We start from the raw sequence: 20,438 nt of genomic DNA on the forward strand, positions 1-20,438 counted from the left end.
AAAACTTAAACCTTTCCCACTCTAGCTACCTCAGCCCCGCCCCCCGCAGCCGCTGTCATCAGTCTCTAGTATATGCATCCAAGATATTTTGTACGTGAACATGCACATACAGTTTTAGGTGATGATTCTCTTTTTTACACAAAAAGCAGTGTAGCTCTACATCTCTGTATCAGTGCATGCGGCCTCTTTTTTTCCCCGTGGCAGCGTATCTTGCTTAGCTGTACCCTGATTTAGCTCTTGATCTACAGTTAGCTTGTTTCCAGTCTCGCTCCCCACAGCGGTTCCACCACCAGTGTCTCGTGTCATTTTAGACAGATGGTACGCGAGTCCTGGGCGTGGGACTGCTGGGTCACAGGGCCACCGCTTACGTTCGCCCCAGCGGCGAGTCGGTGCCCATCCCTCCCAGCCTCTCCAACACGCTGTTTCTGAACGTTTTCACATTTGTCCATCTGCTGAGTGAAAAATAGTTAATCTCAGTGTTATTTTAAATTTCATAAGTATTCTTATTATGAAGGAGTGTGATCCCATTTGCCCGTGTTCGAGGCTATTTGTCTTTCCTTTTCTGCGAATTGTCCTTTCTAGTCATATACTTCACCTTTTGTCTATTGAGTGGTTGGTCTTTGCTTATTGATTTGAGGGAGCCCTTAAAATGTGAGGAAAATTAGCATTTTGTATATGATCTGAGCTACGAGGTTTCATTTTCAGTTTGTTTTTGTTTATGGTTTTTGTTTGAAAGACTTTCAGCCATGCAGAGCATCTTCTTTATTTTTTTAATTCTTTCATCTGCTACGCATACAGTTTGAGTTTCCATCTCTCAGTCCGATTCCTCCAAAATGCATTTTTGCTGAGGTGTGAGTTAGAGACCCAGCTTAGGCGTGTACCCCAGGTGGCTCTGCATCTGTTCCCTGTACATTTCGTTGAGGGTCACTCTTCATCCTTACTGATTTGAAATGCCAGTATTATATACCTAATTCCCATATGTATTTGGGTCTTTGTAAATTTTCCAGGCTGCTCCATCCATGAGCCAGCACTGCACTATTTTAATTATGGAAGCTTTATGGTTTCCAGTCACCTGCCTCCACAGTTGCTATTCTTTGTCCAGAAATATGTTTTCCCCAGGATCATGTTGCATTTCTACATTAATTCGGAGTTAGTCAGTGGAGATCCTTCTGATTCTGCACATTCTTGTGGAAGGTTGACATGCCGTTCCATTTATTTAAGTCTTCTCCCTTGGGGGTAGTTTAAGATTTTCTTCAGGTGAATCATATATTTTTTATTTTCTTTGGTTTATTCCTAGGAATTTTGTCCTTTTTGGTTGCTGCTACAGCTGAGAGTCTTCTTCCATTATCCTTTCTAACTAGTTGTGTTTTACGCCACGCTTCTTAAATATAACTCTTTATTTCCACATCTTCCCTTCAGGGCAAAGGTTATTTGTACTTTGGATCCACTGTAGCTGAGTTGGTGACTAAAATCATTTGGAATTTTGTTTTTAATCCGGGCGGAAAGATCTATCCTTCCATTAACAATTGGTTTTAAAACTAAAAATGTGTTTCAACACTAAAATGAATTCAACTTAATGAAGTTGTAATAATAATGAGAACAGGGCAGGTTTTCCTTCGCATATGTAGTAAGCTCTCTGATGTAGAAATGCTGTTTTCTGATTCGTGGCCATTGCAATATCAGAGTCGATAGTAAAACCTAATTGTTCTTTTTGTTCTTAAAAGACACGTGACTGTAGGGCAGTGATTCAAGGTCGTCACGAACATCAGTTGTACCCACACTTGGAATTGCAGAGTTAATAGAGAATTAGTTACTTGATCTAACAGTGGCTCACCATGATTTTTCCGTAGTAGCGCCTGGTATGTGTGGTTTATTGACAGTTAGGTCTCAAGTAAGGATGAGATGCCTGTACCAGGCAGTGGCGTGTCCTAGTGAAAACTGCACAGCCATCAGACCCTTCTGTGTGCTTTAATAATTCTGTATCTAAAGCAGAGTTTCCTAAGCTTTATAAAACTTTACTAATACTCTATTACATAATGTGTACCTTGGTTTTTAATTCCTAAAGTTGCTCAGTAAATAACTCATTTTGATCCTCAAAAGTCTGTGCGCACTCTGATTGAGTATAGTGTCTATGAAAATACAGATTTATGGAGTAAACCAGTAAGACTTGTGAATTTTCTATGAGGCCTGAGAGATTTTGCATTTTTGGTCCATGGACGAACTGCGATTATGCTTTTCCTGCAGTAGGAGGTCACGGAATCGGCCCTCTCTTCGTCCCTTTCCTGCTCTCCTGGGATTTACAGTCAACCTACCCCAAAAGTCTTAGAATATTGGCTTAAAACACGTTATCACCCCCAAACCAGTCTTAACTAAATCTCGAGCATATAGGCTGTGTTTCTAGAATAATATCGTAATCCCCTTTGTGCTTACTTCGATTGCTTTGACCAGGTAATTGTGAAAACCTTTGAGTAAAGAGTGCTTGTTATGCATCTGATTATTTTTTTCTCTCACAGGATGAATATTCCATCTTTCCTCAGACATACTCCATAGATATTAATGGTTACATTCTCGTGTATTCTGTTACATCAATCAAAAGGTAAGATTCCTGCTCCTTGCTTGGGTTTATTTGCTACACAGAGATAGCGTGAATCCTTATAAAGCATTGTGCTGACATCAGTAGTAACGCTTAGCCTCAATTATTAAACTAAATATTTTTAGTAATTGTGTCGTGGAGCGAACAGATTAAGGGGGAAAAATTACCGTGGTAGGTGTTCTCTCACAGCGATGGGATAAAAAACTGCATTTCTTACTGCAGGCTGCCTGGATAGACAAGGGCTGAACACAGTCTGAAATTGAAATAGGAAATGCATAAATCGGTTTACATTTTGTTTGGTTTCGCCATATTGATGGGGAGCACGGGTGAGTGCCAGGGCCCTCTAGCTACGGAATGATCTGCAAACATTTATCTAGAGATAAAAACTTGGGTTTCTGTGGTTCGTCAGCTCACCGTTAGACTTTGAATATTCTCAGTAAGGGTCACTGCGTGTCATGTCCGGGCAGGTGTGAAATAGTGGTAGGAAAAAACAAAGCACTTCTTTGTGTTCAGTGTACTTTATATTAAAATGGCGAGTCTGCGACATTTTCTGTGTTTCCCACTATAAACATTCCATAACAACCGTTTAAAAACATCAGCGCTGAAATGGATGTCTGATTTCATGCTTTCTCTTTTATAGTTTCGAAGTGATTAAAGTTATCCACGGCAAGTTGTTGGACATGGTGGGAAAAGTGCAGTAAGTAGTAATGTTCTCTCTCTCGTTAGACGTCCTCATTACGGTAGCACCGTCTGAACGATAAAATCTGCGCTGACCCATTGACTTTGACTCTTTTTTCTTTTGTTAATAGAATACCTATTATGTTGGTTGGCAATAAGAAAGACCTACATATGGAAAGGTGCGTAGCTCGTAAATCATCGCTGATTTATAAAATCCGGTATAAGGTGATTTAGTCACTGACGTTCCATTTTTAATTATCGTCCTTGGGGCAGGAAGATTTTCCGCTGTGGCGTTATCCGCTCTGTGTTCGGAAATGTGGCAGCGACCAGGCCTAGATTAGAAACTGCGGTGTGGCTCTCACCTGTTCATTTCCTCCAGAAAAGAGGGCGAACACTGTGGAAAATTCCCTTTAGATCCCTCTACCATCTTGGGGAAAGCCGCCGCTGAGAAAGGCAGTGGTGGCACTCCCTCGCGCCGCAAGTCGGGTTTGCGTCCCAGGCTGCGAAGCGGAGCCATGAGCGAGGCGGCCATGGACCCCGCCCCCGTGGGTCCTCAGCCTGGAGGGCAGAGACTCGCTGGCCTGGCCAGGGCCGCAGCTTGTCACTGCAGCACTGAGCCGCAGGCCCTTTCCGAGCGGCCTCTGCCCTCGGGCGCCTGCGGCCCGCTGTGAGATGCCGGCGTGCGGGAGGGAGTCATGCTCTGTGAGCCGTGGGTAATCCCACAGGGCGGTGTCTGTTCTGTCCCCCAGGGCTCCTCTGTCACACACGGGCTGGTGATGCTGAGCGGAGCGTGCTGCTGCTCCACGAGGGAAAACGCGATGAGAATGGGGCTCAAATCAAGTACAGATGTCCCGTAAGGAAAAGGGCAAAGCTGTTTCATTGGACTTTCCTTTTTTTCTTTAGGGTGATCAGTTATGAAGAAGGGAAGGCGTTAGCAGAATCTTGGAATGCAGCTTTTTTGGAATCTTCTGCTAAAGAAAATCAGGTACGTACTTTTTAAAACTCATCGTCACTGCGTCCCGTCGCTCACAGGCACGTGTTCCTCTTGGTCATCATCCCAGCGCCATCTTTGTCAGCCCTGTTTGGTCTTGATCCTTCCGCCATTTCTAACCTCAATCTTTGGGTCGCTTTAGGAAGATACTATCCTGTTTGAATTCATTCGGTATTCTGCGACGGGATCTGGAACATTTGTAGGATAAACAAATTAATAGCAAAGGAAATACTACCTTCGTGAACACACATTACCGTTTTTATCTTATATGAAAGGCCGGGGCTTAAATGACTGGCAGGAATTTTGTTCCCGCACCTGCCCCTTTTTCGTAAGATGGAGCCGAGCCAGCATGTGTACGTGGTTTTTAACACAGAAACTACTGTGGCCTTTCTGTCACACAGCCGTTTCTTACCAGTTTCAGCCCTGCATGTGCTTCCGTAAAGGCGAGCCCGAGGGCGGGCGTCGGTTCTGTGTCGGGCTCTGATTCATGGCTCTGATGTAGACATATAGCGCCCAGCGCGTCTCCCGCCTCATTTTCTCACCAGCGTTTTTCTCTGTGTTGCTGTTGATTGTCTAAAGCTACGAATCAGATAGTGTCACCTCTGTGACGAGATTGTCAGAGCGTCGCCGTTGTCTGTAGAGCAAGGCCAAGCCCTGAGCATCCGTCCAGTGTAGTTCGTGACTTGTTTTTTTCCAGTTTCCTGTTTCACCACATCCCTGCACTTTTCAGTCACACTAAACTGCTTCCACTTCCTTAAACACAGTGGGGACTTTCAGAGTGCCTCCCCTTTACTCGTGTCTCTCTCTGGCTTAAAATATCTTTTCTCTAATTAGGTGCTTACATTCAAATGGCGCTTTACTTACAGTGTTTCCAACGTGCTGTCTTGTTCGATCCTCAAGAGATTAACTGGTCTGGGTTTCTGTGAGAAAGCTACCGTTTGTGAGGGTGGCCGGCCGGTTCTGGGTGGGGACAGCTAGCACGTGGTCAGCCCGGCACTCTCGTTTCCTAGCTCTGCCACATCTCTCCGTTACCGAGACGCCTACCCTTCAAGGTTCTACTTAAATGTCACCTCACTGACCCCTGCTCGATTTCATCCAGCGAAATGTAATAGTAGTTTCTTCGCTCTCATCCCCTTGAATTCATTCTGAGACCCAGCACAGTACCCTTGACCTTCGGATTCCCCGGAACGCCCAGCACAGCATGTTTGTATCTGGTGGTTGCTCAGTCAACCAAGGTATTGCTTGGGAGTCAGATCTGTGTGTCCCTGTGTTCAGATAGCAAGCGATATTAAATCTCTGTGCCTGGTTCCTGAGTTCCAGGTAGGAGTGACATGAATCTGTTCAGTTCCTGAATACAGTCAGGTAACAGGAGTTGAGATAGTAAGAGATACCTGTGTTTTTTAACCGAATTAAGTCAAACATTTATGGGGTGCCTAATCTCTTCTCAAGATCGTCTCGTTGAACCCTCTCATTTTAGAAGTGACGAGTTTAAGGTCCAGAGAGGGAAATGACTCTCATAAGATCACATATATGGTGTGGGAACTTGGACTGAATTTCAATCTGTCTCACATTTAACCCTCTCTCTTTCACGCCATCCTTTCTGACGGATGGGAAGAGGGGGCTGTGTGCGTGCCCCACGTGTAATAGAGACCAAAGTCTCCTTGGGGAGAAGTGGAGACTGTTCTGGATTAAAGAGTCTGTGTGAACCTGATCGGAATCTGGTTCTGAAATCCCTGGTGTCATAGACATTTTCGGTCAGCTGGGGAGATTGGAACACGTCCTGTATTATTGGGGAAATGGTGCTAATTTTCTTAGGTGCAGTGATGGTGTTGGGCTCATGAAGAGAATATAATATCCTCATTCTTAGGAAATTCAAACCAAAGTATCCAGGAGCCAGGTTTCACAGTGTCTGCACCTTGCTTTCAAACGGTTTGTGGGTGGACAGAAAGAACAAGCGAACGTAAGTGAAGATGTTAACATGTCGAATCCAGGTAGTGGGCTGGGTGGCCGAGATGGAGGATACAGTTGATTGGCCCCACGCTATCTTTGGTTCTGTTTGCTGACTTTGCTGTTTCTCAGAGGTGAAAACCTGAGGGTCCTAAAACAATTCTCTTTGCCATTATAATAAAACAGGCGTCCGCAGCAGGGTTTCGCTGTTCTGACAGGTTTGGGTAACCCGTGAGCAGTGTGTCTGTGTGTCTGGCAGCCGTTCCTCTTCCCAGCAGCCTGAAAGGTGTGGATAACGTATAGACCTACCTCCAGTGTACTAAGAGGGATTGCTTCATGGGTGTATCGTCTCAGTTTAATGTACCTTTTTGAGAGTAACCTGGAATGCTTTGCCTAAGATGTGTCATTCAGCCACTCTTCGGTCTTGGGGCGCAGGCTTTTCTCTGGTTTATGTTGTGCTTTACTGTAGCTGAAGGTTTTTAACATGGTTCTAGATAGGTTTGCGCTTTAATCTTTTCCTTTCCTTAAGAAGGGAGTAGTATCCTGCTTTTTGAAAAACCAGATAAAAGGTGAATTATGCTGAAAGCTTAAGCCAGATAAGGGCAGAGATCAGATGTTCTCCTGGGCTGGGTCTGCCCCGGCACAATCATCCGATCAGCACGTACCTTATCAGATGAGAAAGGAACCCTTGAAGATGAAAAGGTTCTTGTACCCAAGCGCGGTGAATACAGCAGGGATGCAGCAGTCCTGGCCAGATCCCTTAAAGGCAAGTCTGGATAGTTCTCAGCCCCACTGCCTGTCGAGTCCCTTGTTACGTTCCTGCTCACATCCTCCTTGAATATGCTAAGGATCTTCAGGGGCCCCGAGCCCTGATGGGGAGACACCAAGTCGTTTCGTCCATGATGTAAGAGGTCAAAGTGATTCTAACCCACATACCCGGGAGTGCTCCCCACCATCCGTGCGTTTAGTAAAGAGAGAGAATTCGTATAGTAGACACCACACACGCACACGCACACGCGCACGATCAGACCAATTGTATGAACTGCTCAAATTTTTTATTGATAAATTTTCAAGTATAGTCTGTTAGTAACTTGTATTACTTACCAAAAATCCAGTATTTTAAAATAAACCGTCATAAGCGGAGTTCGTTTCGCTGACACAGTGCACGGTGGTGAAAACGACCAGGTCTGTGAGAACACCTCACTGTGACCGCTGCTGGACGGCGGGGCGTTGGCGGTGCGGGCGCCTTTCCCGTGGGGCCTTCAGCCGTCGGATGAAGGAGAATGTGCCTCGACAGTCAGATCACACAGATAATTAAGGAGAGTTCTGGGATTTCTCTAGAGAGCCAGGCTCCAGGCACACAGTTTTCTCGATAGAGTTTGGCATGTGTCATTCCAAACATTTTTCCGCGATTTCTTTTTACGATGAAATAAATAAGTTGTCTATATAACCACGAGAAAAGGCGGGGATTGGTCATGTGGGGAGCTGGAAGGAGAGAGTTGCCGAAGCCAGTGACCTCGCTCGCGAGAAGCATCGGGGCCGGGGCCTCAGGAGCCCTCCTTTGTGGCAGCCAGAGAGAAGGAACCAGGACGGTGAGGCCAGCCAGGTTCAAGGGCCTGGCGGTTTGGAGAACAGGGTGTGTAGAGTCGTCCTATGAATGTCGCTTCTGTTTCCCCAGTGAAATGTAAACCATGGTTATCAGCTACTGAGAATGGTAGGGAGGCTTTAGAAATTCTAGGCGAAAGGAGAAGGCATGACATCATCTGGGGGACTGAGCGGATGAGGGGAAGGTAGCTGGGCAGCACCGAGGGTCCCGGAGGTGAGGCGAGACCCCCGCAGGCCAGGCAGACTGTGTCGGCTGTGCGGCTGCCAGACCCGGGGGCTGGGAAGAGGCAGGTCCCTGTGGGGTTGAGGATTGTCGAGTTGGGGACATCAGAGCATGAGAAGGAAGGCGGGGTCCTTGACACTGGAGTGTTTGTGGGTGATGGCACGATCCCGGACTGCCGCCCGAGCCTCCTGAGAACAGGGGCGTTCTTTTGGTTTTACAGGGACCTACGGTTCTGACCCTGGTTCAGCCTGAGGGAGGGTTTCCTGGCCGAGATGTGTGAGGCTGGGGGCTGGTCTGCGAGGCTGGGGGCGCTGGGAGGGGCGCTGCTCCAGGAGGAAGCGGGAGTGGCTCAGAGTCTCTCCGCAGCTAAGAATCAGGACTCGGAGGTGACACAGATCCTCTCAAGTCCTAAGAGTCAGCGCTGAGTGTTGAGGAGATGGGAGGAAGAGGGGTCCGAAGGAGGGGTGTGAGGAGTGAGGGGCGCACGCAGGAAGGGCTCAGGCCAGCATTGTCCTAAGGGAGAGGTCAGCTGGCAGGTGACAGGGCGTTTGGCTGCTACTGGGCCGTGAGAGCCCGGAGGCCCCAGCAGAGTGCTGGGGGGGCTGGACTGAGGCAACAGCGGGTGGCGGATGGGCCTGCGCCGGCTCCTGGGCTTCCTGTGGGGACTGATGAGGACGGGGTCAGAGGCACACGTGACAGGAATCGTGGGGCGGGGAGAGGGAAGGCCGAGGCTCTTGCACTTCTGGAGCCGCCTCTTCGCCTCCACCTGCAGGCGGGCGGCCGGCCTTCTCTGTCCAGCCAGCGGTGAAAGCATCTCTCAGGCTCCACTTTGCAACTGACAGTCGTTGGTTTTCTCTTTCTTTTCCAGACCGCTGTTGATGTTTTTAGAAGGATAATTTTGGAGGCAGAAAAAATTGATGGGGCCGCTTCACAAGGAAAGTCTTCCTGCTCAGTGATGTAATTCCGCTGCGGGACCTGAGGACGCAGGCCTGTCCTGCCTGGGGACAGACCGCCCGTTATCCTCGAAGACAAACTCTGCTTCGTTTTTCTTCTGTTAACCTGAAAGATTTCATTTGGGTCAGAGCTGTTTCCTGCGCCCCCTCCTTTCAGATTATGTTAAACTCTGACTCTGTCCACATGAGTTTACTTCCACTTTCAAATTTTAAGCAATCATATTTTCAATTTATATATTGTATTTCTTAATAATATTATGACCAAGAATTTTATCGGCATTAATTTTTTCAGTGTAGTTTGTTGTTTAAAATAATGTAATCATCCAAATGATGCATATTGTTACACTACTATAACTAGCTTCCATATATCAGTGTTTATTTCATTGTGTTAAATGTATACTTGTAAATAAAATAGCTGCAAACCTTAATCCCTGCTACTCAGTGTGGCTTTTAAAGGCTAGAACCTTGTCCTGCCGAGGCGAGTGGAGCCCTCGGGGCCTGCTGACCACAGGGCCACCAGGCCGTTGCCAGGGCCCACCAGGCAGCAATGACAGTCAGGGTAGAGGGTCAGAATTGGGGTGGATCTCTGTCCACCAAAACTCAGTGGCTTGGGGCATCTGAGGGAGTCAGTCCCGAGAATGGCCGCCCTCCCCTCCGTCCTCAAAGGCCCCGTCTTGGCTGGAGCGCTTCGTGCAGGTGGGGCTGCAGTGGTCACTCTGCAGAGCCACCTTGTCACCTGGCTTGCCTCTTCGGCTACTGGAAGAGGACGCGTTAAGAGACACTTATTGTCCCTCCCTGCACTTAGCTCAGTGTCCACGGCAGACAGGATCTGATTTAGAAAAAGGATTAGCCTGTCGCCATCCCTAGAGCTCCAGTAGTTTAAAGAATGTCCTGTACCTGTTGTGACCCCACTTCAGACCCTAACCACACCTCCCCCCCCACCCGGTGGGAGCAGCTCCGAAGGAGGAGGGAGGGTTTAACCGGCCGCCAGGCTGCACCGCAACCGGAAGTCAGAGTTCAAGTTAAGCGGTGTTTGTAAATGACGCTCCCTCCTCCTCCCCCCAGTTAAAACCTCACAGGGCCGTTTCTGACATTTTAGGAAGTGTTACTCTACGAATAAAATAGAATTTTGTTTTGTAGCTGATGTTTAGTGACAAATTATGTTTTTAGGATATGCCGTTATTTTGGATCTTTTAAGTATTTTTGTCTCGTCATTCCAGGATAATATTTGAGCCTTAGAAGACCTCCACCAAATACTCACTTTTTAAATAAAGAAAAATAAATTTTGACGGTATAGTATCATTACTTATTAACAAGGTTTATTCTTAGGCCCAATATTATGTATCGGTACCCAGGTTATGGGTGGGACCACATTAAATCCGGGTTCGGCTCATCCTTTTTCATCCAAAAAGTTATTTCCACTTAAGTGCAAACTTTGTGCAGCGTGCCCGTACTGGAAACAAGTTCCCTCCCAGCATGGGCCTCGAGGCCTGGCCTGGGTCTCCTGAGGTGGCGTGTAGTCCTTTGCCTGGCACAGTTCACCAGCCACACTTTCTAAGCACCCGCTGTGTGCTGCACATGCTTCTAAGTGCCATGAGCACAAGCGAGGTCTGCACTCTGGTAGAGCTGGTGTCTGACCTTGACCGTTGGAGACACTGCAGGGTGGGTCCAGTTCTGCTCCCCAGCACGGTGATCCCATCACTCATGCGATGGATTATGCTTGTTACGAGTGTGCTGGTGTGGCTTGGGACTTTCCGTGACCAGGAACTCATTACGCACAGGTGGTGATGGGAAGTGGTCGGTAGGACCTGAAGAAATTCTTGTACCTGCCAAGTTTGATTTAAATGTCTTGTTATTTAATGGTGTAGTTAGTTCATCACTGCTAAGACATATTTTTAACATTTCTGAAATCAAAACAAGTCAAAATCAGCGATAAAGCACTGTCAAGAAAGGTAATGTTTTTCTTGGTATATAAATGCAGCCTTAAGATTTGATCAAGTACAGTAAGTGTGAATACAGAACTATACAACATTACTCTGCAGCTTATAATATATACAGATTATGCCATCACATTACAAATTAAGATTAACGTGATAGAATTTTGCTCAAAGTAATCTATCCATCCACTCAACCCCCTCTAGTCCATGTCTCCCCACCTTGTCACTGATGGCGCCCTTGCCTGGATTGTTCATTGCCTCTTTGTCACCAAATCCAATAGGTGGTGTCCTTCGGCGGCATCGCACACAGTTGACTACCTGTCTGGAAATCTGTTGCCATGACACCACAGTCCCCTGGTTTCCTGCCAGCTCACTTGCTTCATTCGTCTCCTTCACTGTTTCCTTCTCTGTCAACCTCTGAACGGACCCTTTTCCTGTCCACACCTCCATCCTCAATTTCACCTAATCGCGTAGCTTTCACTACCGTGTTACCTGAAGACCAAATTTCTCTCTCACCCTGACCTCTGTGGGCTCCGAACTTGTCTTAATGTCTCAGGCATCTCAGATTTAGGATGTTCAAAATTGACTACTCGAAAACCAGGGCCTCCCACAGACCCTTTTCAGGAGATGACACTGACACCATTATCCACTAGGTACTAGAGAGCGATTTGGGGCCATCCCCTACCTCTCCTCATACCCCTCCTCTCCATCAACATCCTAAGGTCCTGCCTTCCAAAACCTACCTGGCATCTTGTCTGCTCTCCGTCTGCACTGTACACTGGTCTACTCTAATAGCAGCCCCCCCAAAACACTTGACGTTTAAAACATAGATTGTTTTACGTTACTCCCTCTCTTAAAATTCTTTAATATTTGTGCCGAAATCCAAACTTCTGCCCTCAAGGCCTAGCCTGATCAAGCTGCTGCTTAACTGTCAACCCCATCTGTCACTGAGGCTGTGCTCTAGTCACCCTGGCCTTAGTTCCCAGAACCAAAAAGCTCCTCTCGCTGGAGATGTCTGCTGCCTTCCCCAGGCTTCTCGCCCTCCAGGTCTGCACTGGGGCGCCCCTCCGTGCATCTGTCAGAGCCCCGTGTTCTATCACACACTGCAGCACGTGTCATTTATCAGTCTGGGTCCTTGCGTTGTGTGTATTGCGTGTTACTGGACGAGATAGTGACCTGCCAAACTGTCTCAGACACTTGATGCCCCAGCTCGTAGCACAGGACCTCTAAGTAGAGATCTTCCAGGGTACCATTTTCATTTCCTTGTTGGGTCTTTTATTGTGTACATTTTAGTTCTTTCTTTAGAAGTTGCCCTGGGAATTACAAGGACCGACCTCGTCCGGATTAACACCAATTTTGATGGTATACAAAAATCGGGCTCCTGATAGCTCCATGCCCTCCCCCTCATTTCTGTTTGTATGTGCCGCGTACCCATCAACAGATCTGTTACTGCTTTATGCCTCTCCTTTTCTATCAAATAGGAGAAAAAAGTTACAATCAAAAAAGCACATTTATCCTCTTCTATAATTACCTATGTAGTTGTCTTTGCTGCTGCTCTGTCCTTCATGTAGATGTGAGTTACTGTCCAGTGTCCTTTGATTCGTCCTGAAGGACCTCTTTCAGTATTTTCTGTGGGACAGGTCGTCCAGTGACGGTTTTATTTATCTGAGAACGACTTCATTTCCCCTTCATTTTTCAAGTTTTTCAAGGACAGTCTCTCAGGGGGAGGATCCGACAGCACTTTCCACCCGACCCACCCAGCCCTAACTCACACCCCTCCGAGTTCCCAGGAGCTCGTTGCCTTTCAGGGCCTGCCTTGGGCACCTCATTGTCCAGTTTCTTTCTTGCTTAAAAAAATAATAATAAAAGCTTTTTTGTTATCTTAGCTCGTCGCCCCAATGTCAAGTAAATTACCGATTGTTTTTGAGACACGCCTCCAAAGAAAAGACAGGTCAGAGACAGGCCCCGCAGGTGGGGTTTTCCAGAGAGTTAGACAGCAAATTATGCCTGTCCTCTGAGCGTGGGGCTTTGAAAGCGCTCCAACCCCATCCTGACCCTTTCAGGAGCTGCCAGCAGGGGTCTGGCAACAGGTCAAGTGTAAATGCCACCAAGCTCCCTGCTGAGAAGCAGCCAGTTTTCTTACGCACTCCCGGACGGCAGCAAGCCTGAATTTCCAGCGTTTTGAAAATGCTGACTTTTTTGGACAGTTTTTGCCAGTGTTCTCAATGGGCTCTCGGAGGTCCTTACTACACTGTTCTCAACAGTCACTCCAGGGCCTCCTCGTCTGTTGAATGGACGAGCAGTCGAGCCTTTCTAGGGGGCCACATGCTGGACAGGTTCCCTTGAACTTGGCCCGCGTCTGTTGCGACATGGTTGAAATTCTCACCGTTCGCGCAGTGCACGGGGACTGTCTTTTACTTCGTAGGCTCAGAACAGGAAGCGTGCTGGGCGCCTCCCGCCCTGGTCTGAGCAGGCTGCGTCGGGCTCGTTATCAGGACCCAGCATGTGCCACTGCCGCCTAGGTCACCGTCTAAATGGGGACGGGTTTAACAATTCTTAGAGAGGTCTGGATCCCATGAAAACGTCCGGCTCCCATGGGCTGGGGCCCGTGCGCCGGCCGCCGCCTTGCTCCCTGCTCCCCCACCTCGTCAGGAGGCCCGCGGTGTCGCGGGAGGAGCGCGCGCCTGCAGAAGGCCTTTGGCTGCCATGGTTACTCCAGCTGACCAAGAATGTTGTGCACATTAGCAGAGGCTGCCACCAAGGCCGTACCAGCAGGAAACCAGCACGCCTTCCAAAGCATTCCTCAGAAAATTCCAGAACCACCCTACCTATCTCCTTCACCTCCCCCAAGAGGGGAAAAGTTTTACGTTAAGCTAAAAACGTGCACATTGAGCAAAACTTTTGTGCTAGCCATCCTTCCCACCTTTCCTCGCATGGCCAGGGGAAGTCTGTTTTGCAGGTCGAACCGGAGAGAAGCTGTGAGCGAGCTCGGCGGCCCTGTTTTCGGAGGAGGGACGTGGGGCGCAGAGGGCCCTCCCAGCTCTCAGTCTGCTGTTTGCACCGCACCACGTGTGAACAGGACCCATGAGCCTGACACCCGCAGGGGACCCGGATAAATGCAGCATCGGACTGAAACTCAGACCACGGCAGCTGTGGACCCAGCTCTGCAGCGGACGTGCGTCTTGGGTCTGGGGCTCCCAAGCCCTCACAGCCGTGTCTCCAGCAGCGGCTGGCATTCCTGGGCTACATGTCCAAAGAGGCAAGGTGAAGAATCACGGATTACCTCTCCAAGCAAGTTTACCGAATCCGAAAACAATATTTCATTTCAGTCTGGCCCAATGTATCAAAAACACAGTGGTCGACCTGCCGCGATAACGGAGGAATGTAAGGCTGCCACGGCTCCCACGTCAGACGCACTGAAGGTCACGGTCGGACCCGTGACCTTCAGCCCCCCCACCCGCTAGGTCGAGCCCAGTTGCAGAGCAGTGGAGTATGCCCTGGGCCAGGGCCAGACAGCTCGTCCCCTCGGATTCCAAACGGGGACGTCAGTCCTTCCTCTGAGGGCTTCATCGGACTCCGACCATCCCTCCAGCTCCCACTTTCTATCATAACCCAGGAAGTGGCCTCGGCTTCTGTTTTTAAGGCATGAAGTTTCTCAAGAAATAGCATAGGATTCTGGAAACATTATGGCCTCAGCAATCAAGACATTTCACCCAGTTTTCCCCGCTGCCCAAGAAAGGCCGAGCGGAGCTGCACCCAGAGGTTTATTACTGGCCAAAATAAAACAACCCGCCGGCCTGCTGGTCCCAGAGGGAGCCTCCTGCACCAGCCGGCCACTTCCTAGGGGTTTGCTTTATCATTTTATTCCTTCCTCCTGCCCCGTCCACCGTCCCTCATTATCACATTAGGCAAGAATCCACGTAAGTAAACACGGTGACCTCTGGCTTTGATATGCGGCATGGCTGTGTGGTGGATGCCTGCGTCCTGAACTTTACCCTAAAAGGCTTAGGCAGAGGGCTGGCCTGGTGCTGACAGCTGGAGCAGCTGGAAAGGGTACACTTCTCAGGGCCGTCTGTGGAGCTTATTATCCTACGACAGGAATCACTCCGAGAGTCGCCTCCTCGGTGCCCGTAACCGGAGGCATTGTGCGATGACGGGGACAGTGCTATGTCAGCCACTGACTCTCTGGTGATGCCCGGGGTAGTTCTCAAACCTCACGCCTCAGAGTCTCCAGAGGGCTCGGTGAAAGACACGAGCCTCACCCTTAGTCTCCTGATTCTGGGAAAACCCACACTTCTGAGAAGGGTGGCGGCTGCTGCTGGTTCCGGGACCACTTTGAAAAACACGGGCTCAGGCAGTGATGCCTAAGAATAAGGGACGTTCGGCAGGGGTTCTGTGACTGCAGGACTTCAGAGTGTAGGAGGGTGACCGACCGGCCTGCTGGCCTGGGACCCACAGGCTTTTCAGGTTGAACCTTAAAAAAGCTACATGGGATGTGGCCTTATTTGGAAACAAGGTCTTTATAGATGTCATCAAGTCGAGTTGAGGTCATACCAGAGTCAGATGAGCTCTGACCCAGTGACTCGTGTCCTTATAAGAAGAGGAAATTTGGGCCCGGAGAGACAGCTACACACGAGGAGAAGGCCATGTGACGGAGGCAGACATGGGCGTGATGCCACTTCACGCCAAGGACCGCCACGGACCGACCCACCCCAGAGGCCGGGAGAGGCGCGGAACCAAGCCTGCCAGCAGCCGGGTTCCAGACCCCGACCCCCACAGCTGTGAGACAATAAAGGCCTGTTGTTTTAGACCCCCACATTGGGGCGCTCTGTCACGGCGGTGACAGGAAACTCACACAGCGGGGTTGTGCAGTGTGGGGGTTTCACTCTCGAAGCCATTCGTGAGGACGAGAGAGAGGGCAGGCAGGTCTTCAGTGCCCGGAGCCCGGGGAGACTTGTCCTTCCAGGCACACGAGGGGCCGGCCCACAACTTCTCCCGTAAACACGTGCTATTCTTTGCTCGGTTTTCATACACAGCGAGTGACGTTTTCCAGTGACGGGAGCTTTCTGTCCTTGTAGTCCCATTTCGCTCTGAACCTGAAACCGCTCTGGAAAATAAAGTCCATGTTTAGAAATAAAATGTAAGAAGCTTAATTTTCCAGTTGAAAATAAGGGAAGAGGCGTCCTTCTCCCAGAATTTCTCCCTCGGTCCTTTTCACATTACTGTATGTAAATCTTTTTCATGGCTCGATAAGCCTGTTGCCAGTCCAGCAACGGGGGACCGTTTCCTCTGGGAGCTGGGAGCCATCTCTTCTAACCAGCAAGGACGATTAACGGCCCTCTTCCCACCGTCCTGGGAGGAGAGGGACTTCGCTTTAGCTGTCCCCTTTACTCCGAGTTGCGCAGCCCGTCTCCCAGCAAGAAAGGCAGCTCTGTAATCTCGAGAACATGGATGTGACGTGTCACGTCCGCCTAGGTAGGCGGCTGCCATTCCGTCATCTTTGCCACCTCCTTGCAGTCTGCCCGTGATGCACGCCGCCATCCGGTTCAAAGCTTCTTCAGTGAGTGACACAACGGTTTGCTTTCTCTTCTACCTTTAAGGACCGGCTTCCTGGGCTGGGAGATTTTGTTTCTAATTATATTTCCCCGAAAGCCCTGTGTCCAAAGGCACACGTGGGGATGTGTGGTTCAGCTGGTGTGGACGCCTGCGGGCCCAAGCCTCCTGGGAGGTCCGTGGGTGCAAGGGTGACATACAGGTACCAGGGTACTGGGACAGCCTCCGAGAACAGGGGCAAGGCCACTTCTGTGCCCAAAGAATTGCACGACCTCCTTTTCCTGGCCCTGAAGTGTTCTGTCTGTGAAAGGGTGATAAGAATATTCTTTGACGAGAGCAGCTCAGACTCAGACTGCTCCCCGCCACAGTCCGCCTTCCTCCCCACCCGCCAGGACCCCCTGGGGTCGCCCTGGTGCACAGGCACCCTCCCTCTTCATCTCAGAGCTGGCCTCGGCCGCAGCAGCCACCAGAACCACTGTTCTATGTGTACACATCTCATCTTGTGGCCTCCATGTTGACTGTTCACTCCACAAACAGTCTTTGCGCCTCTGTTATGTGCCGAGAACTTCTGTGCCCCGAGGAAGTGTCACACTGGCGTGGGGCTGCATGTCCCTGTGAACCCGTCCTTGTCACCTCGGGGGGGGGCGGTCTGGGTGCAGAGCGCTGTGGCCCACCAGGAGGGCAGCTCCGGGCAGGGCAGGCCACACTAACATGAATCAAGGGTGCGCCCTGGGTTCCCCTGGGGAGGTGGGAGGGGTGAGGAGCAGGAGCAGGAGGGACCTGGAGCTGCGGCCCACCTGGCGGGAGTCGCTGCGGGTGGAGGGCGGAGGGGGTCGCGGTTCCAGGACTGTTGGGGCAGGAAGTTTAAGGTGGGAGGCTGTTTGCTGAGCCAGGGCTGCGCAGGGGCTGGTCCGGGCCTGGTCCAGGGCTGTCTTCTTTGCCCTCAGAGTAACCAGGTGGGAAAGGGAGGGCGAGGGCAGGGCCGGCTTCGTGCTGGGGGAGGAGGGGGAGGGGGGAGAGGCGGCTCTAGCAAGTAAGAGACCCCCCCAAAGGGCAGCGGGGGAGGCCTTTTGCCCTTACCCGCTCTTATTCCTATCCAACAGGGGCGTTAGTGTGACTGTAATGGTCAGAGAGGAGGCCATAGGGGCAGCCCTGGGGCTCAAGGGGGCGCAGTAGCCGGCAGCAGAGGCAGCAGCTACAGACCAACTTGAGGGCTCGGGCTCCGGGCGCCTTATGGGCTCTGCAGGTCTCCGCGGCTGAGGCGACCCCTACATGAGCTTAAGCCCGACCCTTCTTAGCGCTGACCTTGGCAATCTTTTTGTGAAGGCGCTATTTAATAACCCGCCACCATGCCTATATCTGGGGGCCGGCGCGCGGGTCGGGCCGGCCACCATGGCGCAGCGCTCGGGGAAGGTGAGTGCGACCTGCAGGCAACGCCGGGCCGGGGGGTCGTGGACCCGGAGTGGCGGGCCGGGCCACTATGGCTTGATGCGCCCTCTGCATCTGACGATCGGGAGCAAAGTTGGCTAAATTTCTTAACGAAATGGGGGCCCGACCCTAGAGGACGGCCTCTCAGCCGTGGGAGGTGGGAAGGTCCCTTCCCCCCACTTCTCCAGCACTGGCTCTGGGGCCCCACCCCGCGCCCTCCCTCAGGAGCAGGGAGGTGGCCAGGTCTGAGGGGCCTGGGCTTGCCCTGCAGCCCTGGGCCCTGCTCCCCTGCCTGAGGTGGGTCTAGGGGAGGCCGCTCCTTCCTCAAGGCACTGGAGGCTGGTTCTCTGCAAAATGTTGAGATTCGAGGGAACTTCGAATCTTGCGGGTGACCAGTCTGTGCCCCCTGGACATCTTAGGGCCCTTGACCAGACCTGACTTGTGTGGGAAGGTGGTGAATTTGGATCGCTCCTCCTCTAGCTCCGGTCCTAGCTAATCTGATACAGACTTTAGTCTCCAGGGTCTACGTTCAAGGTTACTGTATCAGTCTGCATGGGCTAGGTTACGCTTCAGTAACAAACAACCCCAAGGGCCCAAGCCCTGGTCCGCACCCCCTCCCCTGCACCCCCAGGGGACACGTTGATATCGGTAGAGGGAAGGGGGAGCTGGGAAATGGTGCCCTGGCTCACAGCTTCCACAACCACACACGCACACACACACACACACATCCCTCTGGCGAAAGCACACAGCCACGCCTAACTCCGGGGGGCTGTGCCATCGTCGGTAACAGCACAGACGCCTAGGACAATTCCTGGGGCCCAGGTGCCCTCCTGTCAGCAGGATGCTTGACACCCAAGGAGTCATTGAGTGGCCGGAACTTGAGTCTCCTCGGCAGGAAGAGGTGGGGGGTTGATGTGCTTCATGCTGTTTAGTTCAGGAACAAGGAGAACCTGTCGGTGCCACCTGGCCATAGGACACTGTGTCCAAACTGACCGCCCGGTTGGTAAAACTCCAGCTCTGACCAGTCACCCAAAGGAGTGGCCTAGTAAGCAAAGGGCCAGGTTGCACTGAAAAAGCCCTTTTGAGCCATTAATCCTGCGACAGGCCAGGCCCTGCCCGGGCGCCGTGGGGTTCAGCCTCTGGATGAGGGGCCGATCTCAGCACCCAGCCCTCCGACCACTGTGTGCGGGGTCACGGTGGTGGCTGCGGAGAAACGTGTTCTCAAAACATTTCCTTGATGTTACGTTTTAACAACAGACCAAAACCGAGTTTCAAATCTGCAGTGGGAGTTTGGAAGGAGCCTGTTTTCAGATGAGCCCCTGGACAAGGGGGACCCCTGTGCCCACGTCTCTTCTGGAATCTGTCTGCTCCAGCGAGCTCCCAGGGCGGGGAGGGCCGGGCGCCGGGTCATCCCGTCGTCAGCAGACGGACTTGAGCACCTACTGTGTGCAGCCGGTCTGGGCTTCAGTGACCCGGGGAGTCGGGGCTCGGTCGAGGGTGTCGGGGCCCCAGGCGTCTGCCCCTGGAACGGAGTGGAGAGAAGCCCGTGACCCCGCACCCCCCCGTCCCGGCCTTCCCAGATCACACTGTACGAGGGCAAGCACTTCACCGGGCGGAAGCTGGAGGTCTTCGGAGACTGCGAGAACTTTCAGGACCGAGGCTTCATGAACCGGGTGAACTCCATCCGCGTGGAGAGCGGCTCCTGGGTCTGCTTCGGCCACCCCGACTTCCGCGGCCAGCAGTTCGTCCTGGAGCACGGCGACTACCCAGACTTCTTCCGCTGGAACGGGCACAACGACCACATGGGCTCCTGTCGGCCCGTGGGGATGGTGAGTGGGCCTCTCTCCCTTGGGGGGAGCCTCTTGCCGGAGCGGCGGGGGCTGGGGGGTTGTGGGACAAGCATCAGGGAGCACGGCCCTCCCGGCGTTAAGATCTGACAGGGCCACGGGGTCTTTAAGACAGAGCGGGGCCTCGTGCAGACCCGGCCGCTCCCGTGTGTGTGGCCGGCGAGGGGACAGACCCTCTCGGCGAGACCCGGGCCCTTCGGGGCCTCTCTTTGCTGCAGGAAAAGCTCTTTAAGTTTCTGATCTCAAAATCTTGCTGAATTTTCCACCTAAAATGCTGTCGGAAATACTAGAAGTTTGATTTTGCGACCAGATGGGGGAGCACTTAGCTATCGAGTATGGTCGATTTGGGCCTGGTGTGTCCACCCAGGCAGGTCATATTTTACCATTTTTCAAGACCCTTCGATGTTCAACTGTGGAAAAGCTGACGGGGACGCTCCATCACTGGCCAGTCGGTGGGAATCTGGGGGCAGGAGCCAGCAGGTGGCTGCCATCACACGATGTGGCCCAGTGTGTGCGGGAGAGCAAATGAGGGGCGTCACTCCCCACGGCAAAGGGCTGTGTATATCCAGTTGTCCCCACAGTAGGATTTGGGGCTGGGTTTTCCCATTCCCTAGAATTCTCCCAAGTCACAAGTCCTAACCGACCTGCTCTGAGTTCCTGGTGGCTGGGAGGGGGAATGGCTG

At 51.4% G+C, this 20,438-nt stretch overlaps 3 protein-coding genes across 3 annotated transcripts in view; 2 read left to right on the forward strand and 1 right to left on the reverse strand.

Moving 5' to 3' along the window:
* RHEB (Ras homolog, mTORC1 binding) overlaps positions 1-10,279 on the forward strand; it is a 37,550-nt gene extending 27,271 nt beyond the window's left edge. The window contains exons 4-8 of the mRNA XM_039861142.1: positions 2,514-2,596; positions 3,234-3,290; positions 3,403-3,450; positions 4,175-4,256; positions 8,906-10,279. Of these exons, the coding sequence (XP_039717076.1) occupies positions 2,514-2,596; positions 3,234-3,290; positions 3,403-3,450; positions 4,175-4,256; positions 8,906-8,998 (363 nt within the window). The 3' untranslated portion in view covers positions 8,999-10,279. The remainder of the gene's footprint in view (positions 1-2,513; positions 2,597-3,233; positions 3,291-3,402; positions 3,451-4,174; positions 4,257-8,905) is intronic.
* Positions 10,280-19,126: 8,847 nt separating this feature from the next.
* Positions 19,127-20,438, reverse strand: part of LOC120601452 (uncharacterized) — a 10,260-nt gene continuing 8,948 nt past the window's right edge. Inside the window, exon 6 of the transcript XR_005652443.1 lies at positions 19,127-20,399. The gene's annotated coding sequence lies outside the window, so the exon portion shown is untranslated. The remainder of the gene's footprint in view (positions 20,400-20,438) is intronic.
* CRYGN (crystallin gamma N) lies at positions 19,460-19,876 on the forward strand. The gene has a single exon (XM_039861143.1). It carries the CDS (start codon positions 19,573-19,575, stop codon positions 19,843-19,845), a length of 273 nt encoding a protein of 90 aa, XP_039717077.1. The 5' UTR covers positions 19,460-19,572; the 3' UTR covers positions 19,846-19,876.

This window comes from Pteropus medius, unplaced genomic scaffold, assembly GCF_902729225.1.
Source record: "Pteropus medius unplaced genomic scaffold, Ma_sr-lr_union100, whole genome shotgun sequence".
NCBI classification, from domain to species: domain Eukaryota; kingdom Metazoa; phylum Chordata; class Mammalia; order Chiroptera; family Pteropodidae; genus Pteropus; species Pteropus medius.